At 47.2% G+C, this 26,135-nt stretch overlaps 3 protein-coding genes across 3 annotated transcripts in view; 2 read left to right on the plus strand and 1 right to left on the minus strand.

The window, feature by feature from the left end:
• LOC118771012 (complement C3-like) overlaps positions 1–15,470 on the plus strand; it is a 35,110-nt gene extending 19,640 nt beyond the window's left edge. The window contains exons 24-40 of the mRNA XM_036518841.1: positions 70–145; positions 515–674; positions 1,635–1,727; positions 1,902–2,061; positions 2,538–2,695; positions 3,681–3,839; positions 4,008–4,067; positions 5,191–5,296; positions 5,519–5,567; positions 7,157–7,244; positions 7,475–7,564; positions 7,656–7,758; positions 8,183–8,272; positions 8,705–8,773; positions 12,729–12,812; positions 14,864–15,002; positions 15,149–15,470. Coding sequence (XP_036374734.1) covers positions 70–145; positions 515–674; positions 1,635–1,727; positions 1,902–2,061; positions 2,538–2,695; positions 3,681–3,839; positions 4,008–4,067; positions 5,191–5,296; positions 5,519–5,567; positions 7,157–7,244; positions 7,475–7,564; positions 7,656–7,758; positions 8,183–8,272; positions 8,705–8,773; positions 12,729–12,812; positions 14,864–15,002; positions 15,149–15,287 — 1,823 coding nt within the window. The 3' untranslated portion in view covers positions 15,288–15,470. The remainder of the gene's footprint in view (positions 1–69; positions 146–514; positions 675–1,634; positions 1,728–1,901; positions 2,062–2,537; positions 2,696–3,680; positions 3,840–4,007; positions 4,068–5,190; positions 5,297–5,518; positions 5,568–7,156; positions 7,245–7,474; positions 7,565–7,655; positions 7,759–8,182; positions 8,273–8,704; positions 8,774–12,728; positions 12,813–14,863; positions 15,003–15,148) is intronic.
• Positions 15,471–19,633: 4,163 nt separating this feature from the next.
• LOC118771086 (complement C1q subcomponent subunit B-like) lies at positions 19,634–22,095 on the plus strand. Its single transcript, XM_036518961.1, has 4 exons — positions 19,634–19,816; positions 19,906–20,031; positions 21,075–21,209; positions 21,626–22,095. The coding sequence occupies exons 1-4, from the start codon at positions 19,678–19,680 to the stop codon at positions 21,901–21,903; spliced, it is 678 nt and encodes a 225-aa protein (XP_036374854.1). The 5' UTR covers positions 19,634–19,677; the 3' UTR covers positions 21,904–22,095.
• A 1,978-nt stretch (positions 22,096–24,073) lies between these two features.
• The window catches only part of LOC118771461 (GTPase IMAP family member 4-like), a gene marked incomplete at its 3' end in the record, with an annotated part of 3,769 nt that continues 1,707 nt past the window's right edge, over positions 24,074–26,135 (minus strand). Inside the window, exons 3-4 of the mRNA XM_036519469.1 lie at positions 25,679–26,044; positions 24,074–24,894 (exon numbers count right to left, since the gene is read on the minus strand). Coding sequence (XP_036375362.1) covers positions 24,074–24,894; positions 25,679–26,044 — 1,187 coding nt within the window. The remainder of the gene's footprint in view (positions 24,895–25,678; positions 26,045–26,135) is intronic.

Raw genomic sequence — 26,135 nt, forward strand, 5'->3', positions numbered from 1 at the left:
TTTCAGATCAACTCCAGTGGAGATGTTTACCTACCCTCACCTTTCTGACTGCTCGTTCTCTCTCTGCAGGCTATGTCAGACAGCTGCAGTATCGTAAGAATGATGATTCATACCCTCCCTATAACAACGAAAAATCCAGCACATGGTATTTCATAACAACCCGACACCAAACCAATTCATACACAGAGCAGTGGTCAGGACAGCAGTGTGGAGCAGTGGTCAGAGCAGCAGTGTGGAGCAGTGGTCAGAGCAGCAGTGTGGAGCAGCGGTCAGAGCAGCAGTGTGGAGCAGTGGTCAGGACAGCAGTGTGGAACAGTGGTCAGGACAGCAGTGTGGAGCAGTGATCAGAGCAGCAGTGTGGAGCAGTGGTCAGGACAGCAGTGTGGAGCAGTGGTCAGAGCAGCAATGTGGAGCAGTGGTCAGGGCAGCAGTGTGGAGCAGTGTTTTAATTGCCTCAGTTACGCACTCATCCTGATTGTGAAGGCTTGATGGTGTGCGTCCTGCGGTTTTTCAGGGTGACAGCGTACACGGCCAAGGTGTTTGCGCTGGCCTCCCTGTATGGGGGAGTGCAGGAGGATCGCGTGTGTCTCCCGCTGAAATACCTGGTGCGGAACCGACAGGCGCCTGATGGCCGCTTTGAAGAAGATGCTCCAGTTTATGATAAAAGTCTAATGGTAATACCCTCCAAAACAAAACGCAAACCAAACTATCCTCCTAAACAAAACACAAACCAAAGACCTGTACAGAAGACTGTTCTACACACAGGACTCTGATACTGAAAAACAATGCAGAACAGTATTAGGGGAGCTCGTCATATCTATACAGGACACTCTTTTAATATTTACATGTAAAATATGTCCATTGCATGCATTTTTAAAACATTCCTTTTTTTAACATTATGTAAGTCTGTTTGCTTTTACCCTGGAAGAGGTATCTGTGTAGTTATATCATTCTTTTTTTCATGCTCAATTGCCAGCTACAAATAGCTGGTAGTACATAGTACATAGCTGTGACATACACCTCCAGATGTGGGTCATGTTAGTTACCCTTCAGTGTCTGGTCTGATGATGTCAGTTCTTTCCCACTGTCAGGTATGGAAGTTATTTTCCGTCTCTGATCTCATTAGTGATAAACTCTGTGTTGTATCAGTAGTTTGTTATGTAAGGAACTGCTTATTAGTGTAAAATTTGTGTAATTCGGATAAAAAAATGATGTGGGTCTGGAGGAGCAGAGCTGGCCACTGTGCTGGGTGGTGATTGGACATTAACACACCAACAGAAGATTAACCCTAAATATGCCAAACAGCCATTTTAACTCCCCTTCTGGAGTGAGACACAGCACAGCTCACACCTGCCTAGCGCATACAGCGGCCTTGCTCATGACGGTCTCTCCTCCAAAAGGCACGCTAGCGGTGTCTTCTTTAAGGTCAAGTGAAGGCAAGAGGCGACCAAAACAGCGCAGGTGGGAACACCTGCATGTGACACGGTGTCTCTTACAGTTATTCTCCATATGCACTCATACAATTGTTAAACAACACCAGTTAACAACTACTGCAGTGAAGTTTCAACTGCAACATGAAGCAAGATGAACAGCTGTCTTTCTCTCTCTCTGTTTCTCTCTCCTCTCTGTCTCAGGGTGGCGTGAAAGATGGAGAACATCCAGCTCTCACCGCGTTCGTTCTGATCTCCATGGCAGAAGCAAAGCATATCTGTCGAAGCAGGGTCCCTGTGAGTTGGAAACATTCATACAGCAGGGCTCAGAGCAGCAGTGGTTAGCAGGGGGCAGTGTGGAGCAGCAGACAGATCTACAGTGTGTGTTATGTGCCTGTATGTGTAGCAGCTGAGCAGAACTGCTGTCCTACCTGTGGTCTCACTCCTCTGTGTGTCTGTGCTCTGCTGCAGGAGTTGGCCAGCAGCATGCAGCGTGCCTCCCAGTACCTGAGCGGTCGCCTCTCCAGCCTGTCCAGCCCCTACTCAGTGGCCATTTCCTCCTACGCCCTGGCCCTGCTGGACCAAACGTCGAGCACACTGCTCAGCCAGTTAAAGAGAGTTTCTGCATCAGGTGAGTGTCTCAGTTCATCTCCGCAGAATGATGAGGCATCAAAGGCTTTCCAGGGTCTGATAATTGTCCATCATTCCTTTAGAAGTGTACACGTCTCTCTCACTGCTCCTGTCTCTCTCTCATTACTCCTGTCTCTCTCTCTCTGCTCCTGTCTCTCTCTGTTCCTCTCTCTCTCGTTATTCCTGTCTCTCTCTCGTTACTCCCGTCTCTCTCTCACTGCTCCTGTATCTCTCTCATTACTCCTGTCTCTCTCTCTCTGCTCCTGTCTCTCTCTCGTTATTCCTGTCTCTCTCTCACTGCTCCTGTCTCTCTCTCTGCTCCTGTCTCTCTCTCTGCTCCTGTCTCTCTCTGTTCCTCTCTCTCTCGTTATTCCTGTCTCTCTCTCACTGCTCCCGTCTCTCTCTCACTGCTCCTGTCTCTCTCTCGTTACTCCTGTCTCTCTCTCACTGCTCCTGTCTCTCTGCCTGTCTCTGCAGATGGCTCTCACTGGGGTGGGTATGATGCAGTCGGTGTTGAGGCTACAGGATACGCGCTGCTCACTCTGCTGAAGCTGGGACAGCTGGACCAGGCGGCTCCTGTGAGTCACTGGCTGATGGAGAGAGTTGGTGCGAATGGCGGCTACGGGTCCACACAGGTAACCCCACTTACCAAACAGGTAACCCCGCTAATCACACAGGTAACTCTACTAACCACACAGGTAACCCTACTAACCACACAGGTAACCCCATTTACCTCACAGGTAACCCTGCTAACCATACAGGTAACCCCGCTAACCACATAGGTAACCCCACTTACCTCACAAGTAACCCTGCTAACCTCACAGGTAACCCTGCTAACTACACAGGTAACCCCGCTAACCACACAGGTAACCCCACTTACCTCACAGGTAACTCTGCTAACCTCACAGGTAACCCCATGTACCTCACAGGTAACCCTGCTAACCACACAGGTAACCCCATTTACCTCACAGGTAACTCCGCTAACCACACAGGTAACCCCGCTAACCACACAGGTAACCCCACTTACCTCACAGGTAACCCCACTTACCATACACACAATACAGGTAACCCCGCTAACCATACAGGTAACCGTGCTAACTACGAACATACCACACCATTTGTGTGTGTGTATGCATGTGCATGTGTGTACATGTGTGCATGTATTATACTAAAGTACATTGCATTACTGAAGTAAAATAAAATAATACATGTGTATCACATCTATTCAATCATACATGTACTAGCTTTCACAGCAATGTATGGAAAACACATAAATTGTGAAAACAACAGTCATTAACGTCAAGATTAAAAAAAAACGTTGATGATAATTATATTGTCAGTGTTAATAACAATGTTACTAACAATGTTACTCGTTCATGAAGTAATCATTTTAATAATAATCAGCCTTGTTCTGTGCCAGGCTGCGGTCAGTGAGCTGTATGTCGGGATCTATCTCTACTTAGTAACTTTGACAGTGAAGAGTTTGTCAGGAGTTATATTTTGTACTTGCAAGATATGTCTGCAAAATTTTGCCTGCAGTGTTGCCAGGGGGTCATGTCCCATTCAGTGCGGCTGCGCAGACCGAGCAGAACCCCGAGCTCTCTCTCTCTCTGTGTGCAGTGCACCATGGTGGTTTTCCAAGCCCTGGCTGAGTACCAGCTGAAGCAGCCCCCCTCAGCAGACCGGAGGCTAACCGTGAAGCTCTCTGCTGCCGGCAGGGGGAGCATGATCCCTTGGACATTCGATAAAAGCAACTGGGCTGTGGCTCGATCTGAAAAGGTAACGGAACAGCAGCACTCACAGTAGATCAGCAATGTTTTAGAAACATTATTTTGAAAGGAGTAATTCTTTACTTTAAACATGGATTATGATACGCAGTTCTGAATCAAGGAGTTTAAAAACATAAAGAAACAGAGCGGTCCACGTGTTCTCTGTTTTTCCGTGCAGTTCACAGAGCTTCGCAATTTCAGTATGGTGGCAGAGGGCAGTGGGACGGGAAAGATAGTGGTGAGTACTGCTGTGGCGCCCCCTGCTGTTGGAGGAGTAAAATCTCACAGCATTTCTTCAAATATGATATGCACAAGTTCATCATCCAAACATTTTGCAGAATTATGTGGTCCTTTGAAAATAAAGTGGCAACTATTACTATTATTGTGAGCTAACTAGCTATCTAGCTGCCTCTATAGAATATTATATAGACACATACACATATTAATCGCTTTTTCTTCTTAAGACTGAAGCTTGTAATAATGGATATTTATCTAAATGTAAAATCACGGAATTAATGTAGAATCAACACAAAGGAAGTATATTTAAATTCAAATATTATTGTTTAATAGCATCTTTCCCCAGTAATGACACATTGTTTGTGAAATCTTTCCAACTAGGTGTGAGGAACCTGGTTTTATATGACCCATGGCCCCAAATGTGTTTGTTGTGTGCATGACATTTTATTTAAAATGTACTATAAAATATACAAAATTATTTTACTGCTCTTGCAGTAGAGCGTTCTGTGTGTGGATATTCTAAACAAACATGCACATGCACAGCCTCAAGTTTGGACAGTATCTAAACCGCTTGCCTTTATAATATCTGTTGGATTTCTTGTGTGTGCTTTGTGACACATTCAGCTCACAAAATGCAAAACCAAACAGAAGTAAAAACGTAATTATTTCAACCTGCACGTTGATGCTGCTCATTCCCGAGTCCCGAGTGCATTTTGTGAGACTTGTTCATGGAAATTGTAAAATATTGCCACTACCGGTGAGAATGATGTAACTTCATGAAATTTTGATTGAAGTGAAGCTGCGAGTGGTGCCCGTATTTATTAGTTGAAAGCTTTTTCCGCCTAAAACTCCATCCTTGTCCTCATCCATCTTTAGCCAGGATGGTTTGATTTGGCAGCACACGTTGTCACAGGTCACAGGTCAGCCGCCACAGGAAGTAGACAAAACACAGCTGCGTTATTTGCGTTAATGTTTTTAACGTGTTAAATATTTCAAATTAATCGCAAAAATTAACGGGTTAATTATATATATATATATATATATATATATATATAATAATCCTGTGTGTGTGTGTGTGTGTGTGTGTGACTGTGATGAGTGATGGTCACCTCCTTTCCCTCCAGGTTGAGACTGTCTACTATGCCATCCTGAGCCCTCAGGAGAAGGGAATATGTCAGGGCTATGATCTGGACCTAGACATCAAAGAGACCCTTTCCATCCACCGCCAAGGGAAGTGTGAGTGTGTGGTTGTGTGTGTGTGTGTGTGTGTGTGTGTGTGTGTGTGTGTGTGTGTGTGTGTGTGTGTGTGTGTGTGTGAGTGAGTGAGAGTGCAAATGTATCATAAACAGGGAGAGATGGGGCAGAGTGTAGAGGGAGAGATGGGGCAGAGAATAGCGCGAGAGACATGTATACGCTGGTGAATGATGTCTTTGTGACTTTGTGTTGCAACAGGAGATGACTCATGTCAAGGCCAGGCCTACACACTGACCATCTGTCTGAGGTGAGATCTTTTTAGTGGAGCTGGATTGTGCTGTGATTCCAGCAAACAGGTTAAATATAGGTACACTGATCAAAAGAATTTCAGTAGTCCTTTCTTGAAAGCTTGGTACTTGATGTTACACAGTAAAGTTGAGGCTCACTGTCTGTCAGAGGTAAGGTGTGTTCCTGTAAGGATGCATCACTCAGACAGTCCACATTATGAAGTCTCTCAGTGCCACAGTCTCCACTGTGTCTCTGTGTAACTCTGCTTAATCTTTCAGTTATAGAGTACCTCCAGTAGTCAACAGTTGCCTTTTTAATTGTCTACTGGTGCTTAATTACAACCAATAAGCAATATACTTTAATGTGAAATGGTTTCTATATGCAAAGGGTATATAGGGAGGTAATCTGTCAGTCTGGACGGCTGCATTTGCAGTAGTTGTGACACTGGCTACTAGATTATACAGCAGGTGGCTAACTAGATTATGCTAACTGTTACTGTATGTTTCTGGCTAACTAGATTACGCTAACTGTTACTGTATGTTTCTGGCTAGTTTAACTGCTAGTTTGTATTCTTTTGTCAGAAAACAAAACAACAAAATTAACACAAGAATGATAATTACTATGAAAATGCTTATGGCTATGAGCATATTACAACATTAACATGGATTTGCCCATATCTGCTGATACACCAGTAAAAGGTTATCTTTGCAAGCCTCTCAGAGAGGATGACCTACACTTTCAAAGCGCTGGCCGTGACAGTGAGCCTGGTGTTACTACAGTGTAACTGTAGGCAGTGTGTTTGTCCAACACTGGATGCAGAATGTTAGCGCTGTAAAGAACAGCAGCTGCTAACAGAGGAAAGGGAGACTTCAGTCTGAAAAAAATCGTTTTTTGGAAGAGCATGCCAGTCCCTGTTCGTCCTTGGAAACGGCCTGCACTGAGGCTGTTAAAGGACAGCATGTTAACAAACAGGCGCCTACCTTCAGTGTTTGTAGGTAGGTTACACTACCTTCAGTGTTTGTAGGTAGGTTACACTACCTTCAGTGTTTTAGTTGTATTAGTTTGCTAACTCTCTAGTGCTGTGATCTTCTGTCCAGAAGCCAAGGCTCTGCCAGGTTCATTTGGACTGAGACCTATGTGTTCCTCCGGATCTAAATCATCTGCTTCCTCTTGTACCGTGACAGTTAAAACTCAGTTGGCTTCATTGATCAGTGACTTGGCTTTACTTGGATTATGTAATGCAGGGGTGTGTTTGTGAGGCTACTGAGGACCGGGTATTGAAGCTAAACTTTTAAGTCCCGCTGGATGTTTATGGTTTTAATATTTATTTCTTCTTTGGGTGTTTTGTATTGCTCTAGTGTTTTCCATGTTTTTGGATTGTTGTGTTGTGGCTAGTGTTTTCCATATTAATTTCATTTATTCATTTTAGTTTTTGTTGGTTTCATTTTTTGCTTTATTTGTTTTGTAATTTATGAAAGGAAATGTTTGTTGAGTTTTGTGTTTTGTAAAGGAGGTTTGAAGTCTCTCTCTCTCTCCCTCTCTCTCTCTCTCTCTCTCTCTCTCTCTCTCTCTCTCTCTCTCTCTCTCTCTCCCTCTCTCTCTTTCTAGGCCTCACACAGAGACTCCAGACACGATGACGATTCTGGACGTTTCCCTGCCCACTGGTTTCGTTCCTTCTCTGAGCAAACTGGAAGAGGTAAAGGCTGCAGGGCTCGGTGTCTGGGGCAGGGAGAACAGCAGTGTTCTCAGAATATACTCGTAAAAATGCTTAAATGGATACCAGAATCAATGAAACACTATTCTCCAACAGCACCATGGTTTTTTAATCAATTAAACAAAACACACTCTGTGTCTCTTCTTTGTTGCCATTTACTTCTTGGCCTTGGTGCATATTCCTAAAAATATCCTTTGTTTTTCTATCTGAAGAACCAAAATCGAGTGGACAAGCTGTTTGACCACTATAGCATCGACAAAGAGCTGTCAAACAAAGGATCTCTGATCATCCACCTCTACAGGGTTAGTGACATCACTTCCTGTAACTCTTTTTACCCCTCTGGGACTCTTTGTATCCCACCTTCACCCTTCTCTGCCTCTTCTTTTCCTCCAGGTTCCTAAGGAAAAACGGTGCATTCCTGTGATTCTGTGCAAAGAGTTCGAAGTGGGTCTGCTCCAGCCATCAGCCGTCAGGGTCTACGCCTATTACAACACAGGTAAGCTCACAGCCCAAACCTGTTACAACACAGGTAAACTCACAGCCCAAACCTGTTACAACACAGGTAAGCTCACAGCCCAAACCTGTTACAACACAGGTAAGCTCACAGCCCAATCCTGTTACAACACAGGTAAACTCACAGCCCAAACCTGTTATAACACAGGTAAACTCACAACCCAAACCTGTTATAACACAGGTAAGCTCACAGCCCAATCCTGTTACAACACAGGTAAACTCACAGCCCAATCCTGTTACAACACAGGTAAACTCACAGCCCAAACCTGTTACAACACAGGTAAACTCACAGCCCAAACCTGTTACAACACAGGTAGGCTCACAGCTGGATCCACAGCCCTGTCACCTGCTGTGTTTCTTACTCTCTGTGTTGCGCTGAAGAGCTTCATCTGCTTTTGTTTTTCCAGAGAAATCCTGCACCAGATTTTACCACCCTGCAGGAAACAGCACTGAGCTGGGCACCATCTGCACCGGAGCAGTCTGCAAGTGCGCTGAACGTAAGACGCACTGCACGGAAACGCTACTGATGCTCAGCTAATGCAATGCTCTATACCGGCAGTAATATTAACAATACTGATGCTAATGCTAACACTACTGATAATAAATATAACACCATGTTCCACACTGACAGTAGCACTAACACTACTGATGCTAATGCTAACGCTATGCTCTACACTGACAGTAACACTACCATTACTGATACTAATACTAACACTATGATCTATGCTGATACTAACACTACTGATACTAAGTTTATGTAGGTACTTTGACACTAAACCTAACATTATGATTTATACTGATGCTAATACTACCATCTATCCTGATACTGATGCTACCATTTAACCCCCCCACCCCCCCGGGAGTCTCTCAAATCCCCCACCTATCTCCCATTCATCCCTCTCTCATTTTTGTCTGTCTGTCTCTGCCAGAGAGCTGTCCATCCCTTACAGAAAAAGTGGGAGAACGAATAGAGAAGGCCTGCGAAACTACCACTCACGGTAAGACCACACCCTGACCACTGCCACTCACGGTAAGACCACACCCTGACCACTGCCCTACGGTAAGACCACACCCTGACCACTGCCCTACTGTAAGACCACACCCTGACCACTGCCCTACGGTAAGACCACACCCTGACCACTGCCCTACGGTAAGACCACACCCTGACCACTGCTACACCACTGCCACCTACGGTAAGACCACACCCTGACCACTGCCCTACGGTAAGACCACACCCTGACCACTGCCCTACGGTAAGACCACACCCTGACCACTGCCCTACGGTAAGACCACACCCTGACCACTGCCCTACGGTAAGACCACACCCTGACCACTGCCCTACGGTAAGACCACACCCTGACCACTGCCCTACGGTAAGACCACACCCTGACCACTGCCCTACGGTAAGACCACACCCTGACCACTGCCCTACGGTAAGACCACACCCTGACCACTGCTACACCACTGCCACTCACGGTAAGACCACACCCTGACCACTGCTACACCACTGCCACTCACGGTAAGACCACACCCTGACCACTGCCCTACTGTAAGACCACACCCTGACCACTGCTACACCACTGCCACCACTGCCACTCACGGTAAGACCACACCCTGACCACTGCTACACCACTGCCACCTACGGTAAGACCACACCCTGACCACTGCTACACCACTGCCACCTACGGTAAGACCACACCCTGACCACTGCTACACCACTGCCACCTACGGTAAGACCACACCCTGACCACTGCTACACCACTGCCACCTACGGTAAGACCACACCCTGACCACTGCTACACCACTGCCACCTACGGTAAGACCACACCCTGACCACTGCTACACCACTGCCACCTACGGTAAGACCACACCCTGACCACTGCTACACCACTGCCACCTATGGTAAGACCACACCCTGACCACTGCTACACCACTGCCACCTACGGTAAGACCACACCCTGACCACTGCTACACCACTGCCACCTATGGTAAGACCACACCCTGACCACTGCTACACCACTGCCACCTACGGTAAGACCACACCCTGACCACTGCTACACCACTGCCACCTACGGTAAGACCACACCCTGACCACTGCTACACCACTGCCACCTACTGTAAGACCACACCCTGACCACTGCCACCTACGGTAAGACCACACCCTGACCACTGCCCTACTGTAAGACCACACCCTGACCACTGCTACACCACTGCCACCTACGGTAAGACCACACCCTGACCACTGCTACACCACTGCCACCTACGGTAAGACCACACCCTGACCACTGCTACACCACTGCCACCTACTGTAAGACCACACCCTGACCACTGCTATACCACTGCCACCTACGGTAAGACCACACCCTGACCACTGCTACACCACTGCCACCTATGGTAAGACCACACCCTGACCACTGCCCTACTGTAAGACCACACCCTGACCACTGCTACACCACTGCCACCTACGGTAAGACCACACCCTGACCACTGCTACACCACTGCCACCTATGGTAAGACCACACCCTGACCACTGCTACACCACTGCCACCTACGGTAAGACCACACCCTGACCACTGCTACACCACTGCCACCTATGGTAAGACCACACCCTGACCACTGCTATACCACTGCCACCTACGGTAAGACCACACCCTGACCACTGCTACACCACTGCCACCTACGGTAAGACCACACCCTGACCACTGCTACACCACTGCCACCTACGGTAAGACCACACCCTGACCACTGCTACACCACTGCCACCTATGGTAAGACCACACCCTGACCACTGCTACACCACTGCCACCTACGGTAAGACCACACCCTGACCACTGCTACACCACTGCCACCACTGCCACCTACGGTAAGACCACACCCTGACCACTGCTACACCACTGCCACCTATGGTAAGACCACACCCTGACCACTGCTACACCACTGCCACCTACGGTAAGACCACACCCTGACCACTGCTACACCACTGCCACCTACGGTAAGACCACACCCTGACCACTGCTACACCACTGCCACCTACGGTAAGACCACACCCTGACCACTGCTACACCACTGCCACCTATGGTAAGACCACACCCTGACCACTGCTACACCACTGCCACCTACGGTAAGACCACACCCTGACCACTGCTACACCACTGCCACCTACGGTAAGACCACACCCTGACCACTGCTACACCACTGCCACCTACGGTAAGACCACACCCTGACCACTGCTACACCACTGCCACCTACGGTAAGACCACACCCTGACCACTGCTACACCACTGCCACCTATGGTAAGACCACACCCTGACCACTGCTACACCACTGCCACCTACTGTAAGACCACACCCTGACCACTGCTACACCACTGCCACCACTGCCACCTACGGTAAGACCACACCCTGACCACTGCTACACCACTGCCACCTATGGTAAGACCACACCCTGACCACTGCTACACCACTGCCACCTACGGTAAGACCACACCCTGACCACTGCTACACCACTGCCACCTACGGTAAGACCACACCCTGACCACTGCTACACCACTGCCACCTACGGTAAGACCACACCCTGACCACTGCTACACCACTGCCACCTATGGTAAGACCACACCCTGACCACTGCTACACCACTGCCACCTACGGTAAGACCACACCCTGACCACTGCTACACCACTGCCACCTATGGTAAGACCACACCCTGACCACTGCTACACCACTGCCACCTACGGTAAGACCACACCCTGACCACTGCTACACCACTGCCACCTATGGTAAGACCACACCCTGACCACTGCTACACCACTGCCACCTATGGTAAGACCACACCCTGACCACTGCTACACCACTGCCACCTATGGTAAGACCACACCCTGACCACTGCTACACCACTGCCACCTACGGTAAGACCACACCCTGACCACTGCTACACCACTGCCACCTACGGTAAGACCACACCCTGACCACTGCTACACCACTGCCACCTACGGTAAGACCACACCCTGACCACTGCTACACCACTGCCACCTATGGTAAGACCACACCCTGACCACTGCCCTACTGTAAGACCACACCCTGACCACTGCTACACCACTGCCACCTACGGTAAGACCACACCCTGACCACTGCTACACCACTGCCACCTACGGTAAGACCACACCCTGACCACTGCTACACCACTGCCACCTACGGTAAGACCACACCCTGACCACTGCTACACCACTGCCACCTACGGTAAGACCACACCCTGACCACTGCTACACCACTGCCACCTATGGTAAGACCACACCCTGACCACTGCTACACCACTGCCACCTACGGTAAGACCACACCCTGACCACTGCTACACCACTGCCACCTACGGTAAGACCACACCCTGACCACTGCTACACCACTGCCACCTATGGTAAGACCACACCCTGACCACTGCCCTACTGTAAGACCACACCCTGACCACTGCTACACCACTGCCACCTACGGTAAGACCACACCCTGACCACTGCTACACCACTGCCACCTATGGTAAGACCACACCCTGACCACTGCTACACCACTGCCACCTACGGTAAGACCACACCCTGACCACTGCTACACCACTGCCACCTATGGTAAGACCACACCCTGACCACTGCTACACCACTGCCACCTACGGTAAGACCACACCCTGACCACTGCTACACCACTGCCACCTACTGTAAGACCACACCCTGACCACTGCTACACCACTGCCACCTACTGTAAGACCACACCCTGACCACTGCTACACCACTGCCACCTATGGTAAGACCACACCCTGACCACTGCCCTACTGTAAGACCACACCCTGACCACTGCTACACCACTGCCACCTATGGTAAGACCACACCCTGACCACTGCTACACTACTACCATCTGTAGTTATAACCATCCCTGGTCCACCAAATGGGACGTTACCTCTTTACTTGTTTTACAGTTTATAAGATGACAGTGGCTGATGTCCAGAAAAGTTCACTGGTGGATAAATACATCATGGAGATCAAACAGGTGATAAAGCTAGGTAAGTTGAACCTCTTTTCTGAGGAAAAAACCTCTTTCCCCAAATCCCTTGGCCGCTCCTGGTCATGACCAGGAGTCATTTGTAATGCTCACATACAAAGGTTTTACCATTTCCAGGACAACTGGTCCGCTGATAGGTGTACCATTGACTCTTACCTGGGAGACGCACAGATACATTTGTCAAAGTTCTCATCCCCAGCTTTTTGAAAAATGCACCTACTCTTCATCACTCTGCTGTCCTTCGCCTCCTTGGTGAACTGCTTAACTTTATTAAGCTTTAAGCTTTTATTAAGCTTTTATTACTCAGGACCAGACCAAGGGCAGATAAGATAAGTCAAAAAATACACACACACAGCAGGCAAGAGGGTGAATGGTCTACCACCATAAATACCCCTAAATCAGTGACCTCAGTCACATACCTACTTAAAATAAACAGCCATCACTTTAATATTGCAAGAAGTTACCTAAAACCCAGTCAGTTACTTAAAACCTCAAACTAATGATTGTCTGATTGGATTCACATTTGATTTTTCCAGATAAAAGCGGAAGTAGGGCGTGGTACGCCCACTTTGTGTATTAGTAAGCGTTAATCTGCTCCTCAGATGTAGAATCCTTGGCTAAACGGTAGCCACAGTCATGTTTGGTTTAATCTGAGAGAGGTTCAGATGCCAAATACTTCTAATATAATGTTAAAGAACTCTGCCTTTTTAGCCAATCTCAAAGTTACTTCTTAAAAACAGTAACATCCTGATAGACCACAACTGCAGGGGGTTGCCTTCTCCCCCCCTTCTCCCCTTCCTGAGCACAATCGGAGTGTGTGTGTGTGTGTGTGTGTTTCTTGGTGCGTATCCACATGTTCGGATCACTTGTGACATGTGTCACTTTATCATGTGTGACCTTAAGAAGTGTATTTGTCAATATAGCAGCAAAACCAGCATTTTACCACTTCCTGTCAGCCAACTCTCTCCTCTCAAGCCATGCCTATTAATGTTTGGTGTCATTGCGATGCTCATGATGCTGAATGTAAAAATTAGAATCTCGAAAATATATCTGGTATTTCCAGATGTTGGGATCTAAAGCACAAAATTAAGTCCTGAAGAAACTTCCAGGCGCTCCCCCACCATAAAATTGATTATGCGCGGGCCAGGGAGGAGGAGAGAGCTTCTTCTTAAGTCAGGCTTAGAACAGGCCTCGACGCTCAGTCTTACGCTCAGTCATCTGCTCAGTCATCCAGTACGCTCAGTTTTTGCCTGTGCTCAGTCTGCGGCTCAGTTTTTGCCTGTGCTCTGTCCAATCTGCTCAGTTTCTCTTGCAACTTTTTGGATTTTTCCTGTTGTGAGTGGTTCCTGTGCTCTTCCTCGGGAGAGATGAACAATTGGCTTGTGTAATTTTCTCTTCACACATTCATTCATCCATTCCGTGATCCATCCATGTTCTTGTTTTGTTAATGTCTTTATGTAATTTGGTGTCTGTTAAGGTAGTGGACCAGGTCTGTAGCCCAGACTCAGACCCAGACTGAATTTTGTCTTTGTCCTAGTGTTAATGCTCAATAAACCTTTTTAATTTATTCCAGTTGTGATTGTATATTTCTGGCAAAGGTTGATCCACCAGCCTGCTCATTTCCTATCAACGAATTCGGCGATTTAATTGATAATTAATATCTTTGATAATAATGATTAAACTAAATCTTTTTATTTATTTCACATGTTGGTTTAGTGAGGAGTTTTAGTAATTGGTGTCATTTGTGTTCGGTATTCAGAGTGCAGGATAAACAAGGACGTTAATTTCTAAGACCGCTGAGTTCAGACCATTTAATTTTTATTAAATTCTCACTTCCCTGACATTCTGGTTTCATTCCCATTCAGTTGACTGATGTATTCAATACCTTGGTCAAATGCCAACATAGCATTTAACCTGAATTTAGGATGTTTGAAGGACAAAGGCAGATTTTGGAGAGAGAGAGATTAGGGGAGAGAGATTTGGGGGACAGTGATGGATTTGGGGGATCAGGGTGTGGGTAGCAGATACTGAGGCTGTTTGCACTGTCTTCAGGGCAGGACCCAGTGGTTCGGGGGCAGAAGAGGGAGTTTGTCTCTCACATCAGCTGCAGGAACTCCTTAGGACTGAAGCAGGGGCAGAACCTGCTGATCATTGGCCAGCCCAGAGACCTGCTGCAGGCAGCCGATGGAGGGTGAGTGAGCGACCAACTGCCTGATTGGCTCACTGAGTGATTGATTGGTTGGTTGGTTGATTGATTGATTGACTGGTTGACTGGCTCACTGAGTGATTGATTAGTTGGTTGACATATTGATTGGTTGATTGGAATGTGTTTCTCAGGTTCTGGTATTTCCTGTCCTCTGGGACGTGGCTGGAGAAAATTCCCAGCGAGGCAGAATGTCAGGGTGCCCAGCAGAAGACCTGCGCAGACATCGAGGACTTCATTTATGAGTTCCAGGTGTTCGGCTGTCCCAGCTGACCTCTGCTCCAGCGTGTGGCTTTGTCCCATAATCCCACCTCCTGCCCCTGTGTTAGCCAATCATGCCAGCCCAGTGTTTGCAGACCCTGCTGGTCTCTGCTAGAGTGGCGACTCAGGAACCAATCAGATGTCAGCATAAGGAGGTCGGCAGCAGTCAGCACTATGGATTATGGATGTCTAAACTGTCTGAATAAAAGATGAATGATCAAGCCCTGTGTCTCTGCAGCTTCTGAGTATGGCAACAGGCCTGTGTTCTCCTTCTGCTTCTGGTGTGACAGAAAGTAAGGCCGCACAAAGCACTGCTGTTCACAGCTCACCAGTTGTGTGGATCCCTATATTTAGCAGCAAATGCCTTATGCACATATACTAGTCCATCAGTTATTCTCAGTTCCAAAGAGGCTCTGACTGAGTGTTGGACCGTATTCACACAGGTCAATGCTGCAGGTTTAGCTGATTGAAGCGCAGGGAGGCCAGGTGGAGCTCTGTGAAAGCGTATCTGCAGTCATTTCCAGAGCAGCTCAGACTGTGTTTCAGCTCGTTCGGCATCTTGGCCACTACAGCGAAACATTCCCACACTAGTACACACACGGGAGCAGACCATTGGAGCAGAAAGAAAGATCCAATCACAGGACCGAGGTGAGAAGATCATTCATCCCTGCAGAAGGCTGACGCTTCTTCACCAGTTACAGAGATTAGTGATAGCATTAGCACCACTCATGAAACCCAGCTGATGCCTCTTCACCTGCTGATCAGGGAGAAACCCTCCCAGAGCAGGGGGTGAGGCGGGGCCTGCTGCTCATGTTTCCCATGGTGCACAGGTTCCTCAGCTTTTAAAAATGTCCATCTTCTTCTCAGTGGCTGGCTGTGCTGAGTGGTATCTGGTATGTACTACTATATGTACTGCTGATGTCTTCCTACTATTGCTGGCATAGACAATTCTGGGACTGCAGAAACTACATTACCCACGTTGCACTGCAAGGTCTCCCTAGTATGTCAGGTGAATACAATGGCATTTACACTGAAACAACGGTGTGATCCATAAACAGTTTCAGAGTCACGGCTGAATAGCGCAGACAGGGAGTGTAAAGCAAGCTCATTTCCATGTGACCTTAGCGATGGCTTCACACTCAGAACCTCTCACTGCTGCAGCCTGCTCTGCTTCACCGGGTGGCTCCCAGACATTTTCACTGCTTCACATCCCTCTTCCTGTGGAATCGCACCTTTACACAGTGGTGACCTGAGTCCCGCTGACAAATCGCTACCCAAACCTGTACAGAGTGGCATGTTTCAAAGAGCAGCACACAGCCAGAGTGCAGGGAATTCCATGTGAAAATGTGCATCTGCAGTCTTTCCCTCCGAGCCACACAGATGCACAGGACTCCTGCTCTGCAGCCCTGGCTCTGAACGCTCAGACAGCATCTTACTGAGGCCTCTTCCCCCGCTGGGCCACTGCTGTTTGCTGTGCCCAAATACCACAGCGTATGATAGACGAGCTTCAGCAGAAACATCTTCCACATTCCACTGCTCAAGAGTCTGTGATAAAAGGATCACTGATCACGCTATGGTTACCAACAATGAGCCACTGTCGTCATCAGACCATAATTTCCCTGCAAAACTTCAAATGCTGTTTGCCTCAAATCCAAGAAACCAACCACTGTGAGGATTCTGTTGCCATCTAGTGGACATATTAAGAAATGTCTACTCTGCAACAGGATGAAACAGCTAAGGCAGGTGAAATCTGGAATTTCGCATAACCAGACAGCAGTGATACTAGAGAGTGCAATAGAGGGAAAACATAAGAAGGCAGGGTCACCATGCGTTTGCCAAATAACATTTCCACAAGTATCACAGGAAGCTGATCAGCTCAGAGGGGGGAACACAGAGGCTACTGTGGGTTCACAGTTGTGAATAAGTGAGTCCACTTGCTATCCATAATGTGTCCCTGGTTCCCAATTAACATCCCTGAATGAGAGGCTCAATCCGGCGGCAGCTGGCAGCATACCTCCTGACATGTGTGTGTGTGTGTGTGTGTGTGTGTTTGTGTGTGTGTGTTTGTGTGTGTGTGTGTGTGTGTGTGTGTGTTGTCTGTGTGTGTGTGTGTGTGTGTGTGTGTGTGTGTGTGTGTGTGTGTGTGTGTGTGTGGTGTGTGTGTGTGTGTGTGTGTGTGTGTGTGTTGTCTGTGTGTGTATGTGTGTGTGTGTGTGTGTGTGTGTGTGTGTGTGTGTGTGTGTCCTCCTGTCTGTCGGTGTGTGTGTGTTTCTGTTTTCGTTTACAGCCCCATGTGCTTCATCGTCCCGCCTCGTGTCCTGCCGATCCGCCCTTCTGCCACGCCCACCCCGCCTCCTGTCCTGCTCACCTGTTCCCTGTTAATTCATCATTAGTCTGTGTGTATATATCCTTTTCTTTGCTTTGTGTTCTGCCAGTTTGTTTCAGGGTGTTAGCCTGTTTTGTTCCTGCCTGTTTTAGCTTATCTGTTCGTGCTTGTGTTTGACTGCTTTGCCCCTTCGATTTCTCTTCCTGCCTGCTGATTTGGAACGTTCTCTGCCTGGTTAGTTTGTCTCCTCTGCCTGTTTGGACCCTGATTTCTGCTCCTCTGTTCCTGGTTACCTGTTTAATCTCCTGTGAATGATCTGCTGTATTTTTGGATTTGTCTTTACTTCCTGTTTTTTGATATTCTACCTGTTTTTGTGGATCATCTGGTTTGACTCACTATTTTAATAAATACCCAAGTTGTGGCATTCTGGTCTTGGCCAGGGTCCTTCCAGCCGAAAGCATGATAGCCGCTGTTTGTTTTACGCAATTGTGTATTCTGTCAGTTTGCAATGTTCCTGAACACACATCATATCTTCACATCAGGGTTAGAACTCATCACCCCACTGTCTTTCACCCAGTCTACAGAAAGCCAGGAGGGACAAACAGTCTTTGCAGCAAGTAACGATGCTAGCAGAGGCATCATTCCGGGTGTGAGACAGCAGGTAATTTATTTATTTATTTATTTATTTATATATATATTTTTTAACGTCTGTTTATTGGTATTTTAGTTAACAAACAGTAAGCACTATATATAAATTATATAAAACAATACAGAATTTGCAAACACACACACAAAAACAATAGGACATGTACAATGCAGATACAGTATAAATATCAACTAAGGTACAAAGATGCTTTAGATGGTGATTATTGATATCCTTCATTAGGTACAGGACTGTCCTCTCCTGGTACCCCAAATACAGCCAACAGTGGGTCAGGTTCTACCATGTGTCCCAGGATATCAGAGTTTTAAATACAGAGCTCCAGAAATTGGATCATTTTGGGCATAGCCAGAACATGTTCCCCAATGAGGCAGGAAATACCCCACAACATTCTCACAAAGGATCTATATTAGGATACATTTTAGAAAACTTGACCTTTGAGAGATGAAGATGATGCAACACCCTAAACTGTATAAGACCATGCCTGATACATATCAATGCTGACTGCACCCCCTCCTGTGCCTGTAACCGTTGCTCCTCCATTAAGCCAATGCCCAAGTCCTCCTCCCAAGCGGATTTCAGAAAATCTAGGGATATATCTAATTGATTAAACATATATTTATAGATATAGGATATTACCCCCCTAGACAAAGGATCAACAGAAAACAAAGATTCCATCTGGGTGCTATTAGGTACACTAGGAAAGTTAGTTGTATTGGATCTAATATAGTTGCGAATTTGTAGAAATGGGTTTGAGGCAGAATTTACTGCACAGCAATTCAAAAGAGGAATGCCATAAACATAAAGATCCTTCATTTTTACAATACCATTACACATCCATAATTGAAAGAAATAGAGAGGGATTAAAATGGTGGTTTGCACACAGAGGGGTAAGGAGAGAATTCACATGCCATCCAAAATGGTGTCTTATTTTAGTCCAGATTTTAAGGGTCTGTTTTACAGCAGGGTTCCGATGGAAGGAAAGGACGAGAACGGTGCACAAAGACCGGCAGGATGACATGAGGCCTGCTCAATTTGCAACCAGGCAGGTTGATCATTTGATTCAACGGCCTGACCGCAGAGAGAGAGAGAGAGAGAGAAAGAGAGAGAGCTCACACATTACAGGCCCAGTAATAATACTGAAAATTAGAGGTTTGAGATTCAACTTAAACAAGTCATAGACATAGACCTAGTCACAACCATGCAACCCAGGCATCGGAAGGACCTGTCAGCCAACCTGAAAGGAAACTGGGAGTATGATAGACTCTGGGCAACTCTGCTGATGGGGAACAATTCATTCTTAGATAAGTTAAGCTTGTACATAAGCAGGTAATGTTTAACTAGAGACCAGGGCATATGAGAGAGGAGAGATCTCTGCTTATTCCACTGCGCTCCTCCAGAGAGAAAGAGAGACGATGGCTCTGCTGCAGCTGATCTTACTGGCCTGTGTGTCTGTGGGGATGGCACAGGATTTCGCCTCACCTGATACCGACATCCTGGCCGAGCTGAAAGAGCTGAAAGCCAAAATGGAGAAACTGGAGAGGGAGAATGAAGGTAAATATGTCAGGCTGGGAAATTCATTAATCAGGTAGGTTAGTTTTGAATGATGAACATTAATGCATTTTCAACTGTTACCTGTCCAGCTCAGGCAGTGAAGCTGAGAGCCTTGGAGACCAGGCTGAACATCAGAGAGAGTCAGCTGGAGGAAGAGCAACCTGTGTTAATGCAGCTGAAATCGACAGTGGAGGAAGTGAAGAGGCAGAATGCAGGTAATCCACGGATGGGAATACCCCCACTGCGCTTTACACGCTATTCTACAGGCCCCACTGCGCTTTACACGCTATTCTACAGGCCCCACTGCGCTTTACACTCTATTCTACAGGGACTCTATGGCTAAGACTGCCCTGCACACATGCTCATTATATCGTTTAACTTCAAACCCCATCAAAATCTTCCAAACAATTAGTTGCCACCAAAAATTTTAGTTGATCAGTTGCTCCAATAAATCAACTAGTTGCTACATCCCAGGAAAGAAGCCAGCGAAATCAGAGAAGCTGGAGAGAATTAAACACAAAGCCAACCATCTGTACAAGGGATATTATTTATTTCGCCGTAACGGATTGGTGTATAATATTGTACAGGCTCAATAAATCATTTTTTCTTGTAAAGTTAGCATATGCTGAGAGGTCAGTTTCCGTTACATGGCAAATTGTACTACAGTAGAAAATTCTGACAAAGTAACAATAAACAGCATCACAGCAGCTCAAATTAAATATTAATGACATTAACACTTTTCAACAATAACAAAAAACACACATAAACATTTATTGTTCTCATTTTGATGTTAAGCTCCAGGCTGCGGGTCCTTCCTGCATGTGTTGTGCTTTATTAAATTTGGCAGAAGTTTCCTCCGCTGAAATGAATTACACAATGAACTCAAATGGAGCTAACTGTTATAAGCACAGATTTTATCCAATCAGGAGTAGGGAGGATTCAGAGCGGGGTGATTATGTTCTGCGGTCAGTACACTTCCTTTCTCAGTTTTTTATTCATTACCAATCATAAATGGAAAATTATGTTTATTTTTTTAAGTTTACCTCGTACCAGTCTGGTTCAGCAAACTTTTGGCTAGTTTATGCATTATAATTTTCACAATCAATTTAACTGAAGTATTTGACACATCTCTTCCATAACACAAAAAAATATTCAACAGAACACCAGAATAAGTCTGAAATGCACAGTCAGGATGACCTGCATTGTGAAAGTTTTGCTTTGAGTGTGGAAATGAATGTTTACTGTCCTGCACTCACAGACAGACCAAAGGTGGCATTCTCAGCAACACTGTTTGGAGCTGGCAGTCAACACACAGGACCTTTCAATACTGAAACCACTCTGATCTACAAAAAAGTCATCACAGACATCAGCAACAACTACAACCCAGCTACAGGTACTGTATCCTGTCTACATGTCTGTATAGACACAATGGTAAGAGATACTAACACACGCTAGCTGCAGGTACTGTATACAGTCATTCACACAATCCTGTTACTAAAGTGAAAGCAATGCAGACAGTTCTTTTCTGTGTGCGCACGTGCGCGTGTGTCTGTGTGTGTGTGTGTGTGTGTGTGTGTGTGTGTGTGTGTGTGTGTCTGTGTATGTGTGTGTCTGTGTATGTGTGTGTATGTGTGTGTGTGTGAGAGTGTGTGTGAGTGTCTGTGTGTATGCGTGTGTGTGCGTGTATGTGTGTGTATGCGTGTGTGTGTGCGCGTGCGTGCGTGTGTGAGTGTGTGTGTGTGTATGCGTATGCGTGCGTGTGTGTGTACATGAGACACTGTTTCTCAACCTGTTGTGCTTCTCACACAGGGATCTTCACAGCACCAGTGAGAGGACTTTACTACTTCAGGTTCTCTGGACATGCCTGGGGTAACCATTACATGGCTGTCAGCCTTTATAAAAATGAACAACGCATATGTTCTGCATATGATGAGCAACGATCAGGTAATGCAAATTCCTCCAATGGAGTAACACTGCTGCTGGAAGAGGGAGATCGTGTCTACATGCGTCTCTGGACAAACAGACAAATCTTTGACGATGACGGCAACCACAGCACCTTCAGTGGCTTCCTGCTCTTCCCCATGTGAAGAGAATATTTCTATCACTGTGGGACAGTGATTCTACAGATTTGGCATGGACTTTGTTTCACGCATGAGCATGTGCACACATACACACAGGAAATTAAGACAAAAATTTAACATTTCTAGATTTTAAAGAATTAAGTGCAATGAATTATGAAGTAAATAAAGATCTTGTGAAATAAAGGAAAAAGGAAAAAACCTTCCTCTCCCACCCAGTGTGGCTCCTGTTCTCTATTACACCAAAAAGATAAATCAATATATTTAATACATGTTCATTTATATTAATTTCAGCATCCTCTATCTAGGGCTTACTGTACACTATAGATTTTATGATTAGATAGATGTGGTTTATGTCGTATGTAGCTGGAATAACCTGCCATTTTCTTGACATTATGACTTGGTGGTAGCACAAATATTGCTTTCAACTGCGTTAAATGCCAAAGGTTTATGTTTGTAAGAACCGGGTTGAAACGACACTAAAATAACATACAGCCAACCATGAGAAAGTTCCTGAATGCCCAGCAGGGTTTGCTGGGATGCGGGTCTGTGTCATTGCCAAGTTAATACGTGTAGGTTAGGGCAATTAATAAGTAGTGCTGTTCTATAATACAATAAGGATAAAAACCTCCTGTAATGCTAACTGTGCAGGGCAGAGCTAACTTCTGCTGTTTTCATATGTGGCTTATTAAATGAAACCGATTTATGTTAAATGATGAAATTGTGTGTGTGTGTGTGTGTGTGTGTGTGTGTGTGTGTGTTTGTGAGTTATAATGGGAGGAATTAGGTGATTATATATTTAGTAAACATAAATATTTAATGCATGATGATGAGAATAATGTTGCTTCTGAAAGCTTAAGGCAATGACTGAGACACTAAGGAGATAACAAAAATAGATTTTATTATAATATTCATGCCATTAACGAGGATATGAAATTATAATGATTTGAAATGAAATCTAAAAGAGCAGCAAAAGTGAAAGCACCTTCCCCCCAACAACAGCTCATTGCTGTATCCAGGATGTTATTACAGCTTTCTCCAAGCCCCTTTCAACTGAAGAAAAGCAAGTGCAGATTTTACTTTATGCAGTATAAGGAAGATAAATACAGTGAATGTGTGAAATGTGTTACCATCACTTTGTTATGGAGGGTGAGCTGTTTTACTCCACTCAAACACACACACACACACACACACGCACGCTCACACACATGCAAGCACGTACACACATGCATGCGCACATACATTAGCATACACACACAGTCATGCACAAACAATATTGCAAAAACATACATGAACAAACAGCCGCGCTCTGTCCCTGACATATACTCTGCACACGCTGAAGCTGAACGCTCTGCACACGCTGAAGCGTACGCTCTGCACACGCTGAAGCTGAACGCTTCACCGTTTCTCTGCCCAGCAGACGCAGACAGCTCTTCCTCCCGCCCTACCCCCTGACCCCAGATCAGTCTGGGCCGTTTCTCTGAGTGATGCGCTCAGGTGTCAGTCTCGTGAGCACAGTCCTCAGGCCCCAGTCAACGGCGGCCAGAACCGCAACGACGGCCAGCAGGGCGGCGCAGCAGAGTAGGGCCAGCGCAGAGTGGAAGTACCCGCCGGCCCAGTTCAGCCAGAACAGGAAGAGAGACGTGCAGGATGCCGCCATGAGCCCCCGCAGCAGCCAGGGAAGCTGCCCCCCCCAGCCCCCCGCGCTGGGACTCTCTCTCAGCCCACACCCTCTGGCCACCTCTCTGTCCTCCAGCACCTTCAACCTCTCCATCGCTCTCTCTTTCTCATTCTTAACTCTCTCTATCGCTCCCTTCATCTCCTCCTTGATTCTCATTATCTCTCTCTCTTTCTCCTCCTTGATTCTCTCTATTTCTTCGCTCTGCTCCTGGATCTGCCGGTTGCACTCTCCGTGGATCTTGCTCCTGGACAGGGAGTGCAGTCTGCTGAAGACCTCGGGCAGAACGATCTTCATCAGCTGCCTCTCCACCTCTGCCCTGGCGTTCTCCTCATAACTCTGCCTCAGCTCCTGCACCTCCTGCTTGTGCATCTCATCTCTCTCTTTCTTCTCCTTCTCCTTCTCCTCCCTCAGCTCCTCTATCTCCCTCTCTGTCTCCTTCCTCTGCTCCTTCTCTCTCCTCAGCTCTCTCTCCAGCTCTGTCCTCCTCTCCTCATTCCCCTCTTCTCTCAGCTCTGTCTCCAGCTCCTCTATCCTCTCCTCCAGGGTTCGAATCTTTTCCTCTCGTTCCTGGATCACTCCCTCCATCTTCCTCAGAGATTCCTGCAGCTCTCTCTCATACCTCTCCTTCATCTCCCTCTCTTCCCTCTCTTTCCTCTCCTCTCTCTCTCTTTTGATCTTTTCCTCCAACTCTTTGACCTGGAGTTCGACCTCCTGGTACATCTCGCTGCTGTAAAATTCCTCTGTGTTCCCTGCCACCATCTCTTTGATCTTCTCCAGCAGGTCTGTGACCTGCGTGATGTCAGGTCTGTCCATGCGGAAGAGCTGATGCCTGTTTCCACACTTCTCCAGCACCCCCCGGAGGTCCTGGTTCTGCACATGCTCCCTGACGGTCCCGTCCCTCAGTTCATTCCTGTGGGTCAAAAGGATCAAGGTGTGTCCCAAACAGCCCTCCCCAAAAATCTCCACCATTTTCTGCACAGTGTCCCTCCCCTCCTGCTCGGGCTGGTGCAGGGGGAGGAGCAGCAGGAAGGCGTGGGGTCCTGGGGCACACAGCTTGATCGACACGCCCACGTCTCTCCTCATCTCCTCCGGAGAGAGGCCGGGGCGGAACCAGTCCGGAGTGTTCACCACGCACACCTGTCTCCCGGCAATGCTCCCTCTCCTCCTCTGGCTGATGAGGGTGGGGGGTGCAGGCCCGTCCCCGGGGAGCATGGCGTTCCCCACGGTGCTCTTCCCAGCCCCAGAGCGGCCCAGCAGCAGCAGCCGGAGCTCTGGCTCACGGGGGGGCGGCGGGGCAACCTGCAGGGGCTCCTCACCTACTGCAGCACGACACAGAGACAGGACACTGTGAGGGAGACACTGTGAGCAGGACACTGTGAGGAGAGACTGTGAGGAGGGTTAGGGGTTAGGGGTTACGCTTTAGTTTAGGGTTTAGTTGTAGGGGTTAGGGGTTAGGCTTAGGCTTAGGGTTTGGGTTGGGGTTTTCTGTTGGGTGAGGTAGAGGAGGTAACACACAGATGAAATATGGTGTTAGGATGCATTAAGGTCTGTCTGAAGACTGCAGACATGTCATTTGTCGTTGTCAGTTTGATGGAAGCTGGTTATGAAAGACTTCTCAAAGCCACACCGGCATCCCTGCCAAGGTGATGCATGTCTGTCTTGGCACTAAGGGCCATGAAACAAGTGGTTTTGGATGCAACCGCATATGCAGCAGCACCAGCTGGGTTTCAACACACTGGCACTTTCACGTTACAAGGTGTCGGGTTACAAGATGTCGGGTTACAAGATGTCATGTTATGAGGTGTCGGGGTACGAGGTGTCATAAATGAAATGAACCAATCAGAGCAGCAGGTGGTCTGGGCTGCCAGGAAGAGGCAGCCTGAATTTGCTACCTGTGAGTGACAGTCTGCTAGATAAATGTTATGTATTGTGTCATGGTCAGATCAACAGGAAAAATGTGCCTCTTTTGAAAAGGCAACGTCTGTGTTGAGAAGGAACCCACGCCCCAAATATGGAAGGGGGTTATGACTGGGGTCTGTTTGCGTCTCCAGGTTGTGGAGCCCTTGCTGAGACAGAGAGAGCTGAGTCAGTGTTTGTACTTACTGTTGGGTGGGAGTATGTCCAGGCTGTACACCTTCTTCAGCGGAAGCTTACATTTCTCCCTTTTCTTCTGTTTCTCTTCCTCCATCCTCCTCTCCAGTTCCTCTCTCTGTCTCTGTGTCTCTTCTCTCATCTTTTCCAGCTCCTCTCTCTCCCTCAGAATCTCCTCCCTCTCTCGCTCCAGGCTTTCTCTCCTCCTCTCCATTTCGGCTCTTTGGTTCTCCACCTCCTCTTCCCGCCGTTTGGCCTCCTCTTCCCGCCGTTTGGCCTTCTCCTCTCTCTCGGCTGCCGTCTCTGCCTCTCTCTTCTCTTCCTGCTTCCTCCCTCTGTCCTTCCTCAGTTCGTCCTCCCTCTGCTCTCCTCTGGACTCTGTGGAACAGAGACACAGCGAGTCACTTCAGGTCAGCCTGTACAGGGACTCCGAGGGTATACATATCAAACACCCAGTGATCCTCACTGA

This window comes from Megalops cyprinoides, chromosome 24 (assembly GCF_013368585.1).
Source record: "Megalops cyprinoides isolate fMegCyp1 chromosome 24, fMegCyp1.pri, whole genome shotgun sequence".
Classification (NCBI taxonomy): Eukaryota; Metazoa; Chordata; class Actinopteri; order Elopiformes; family Megalopidae; genus Megalops; species Megalops cyprinoides.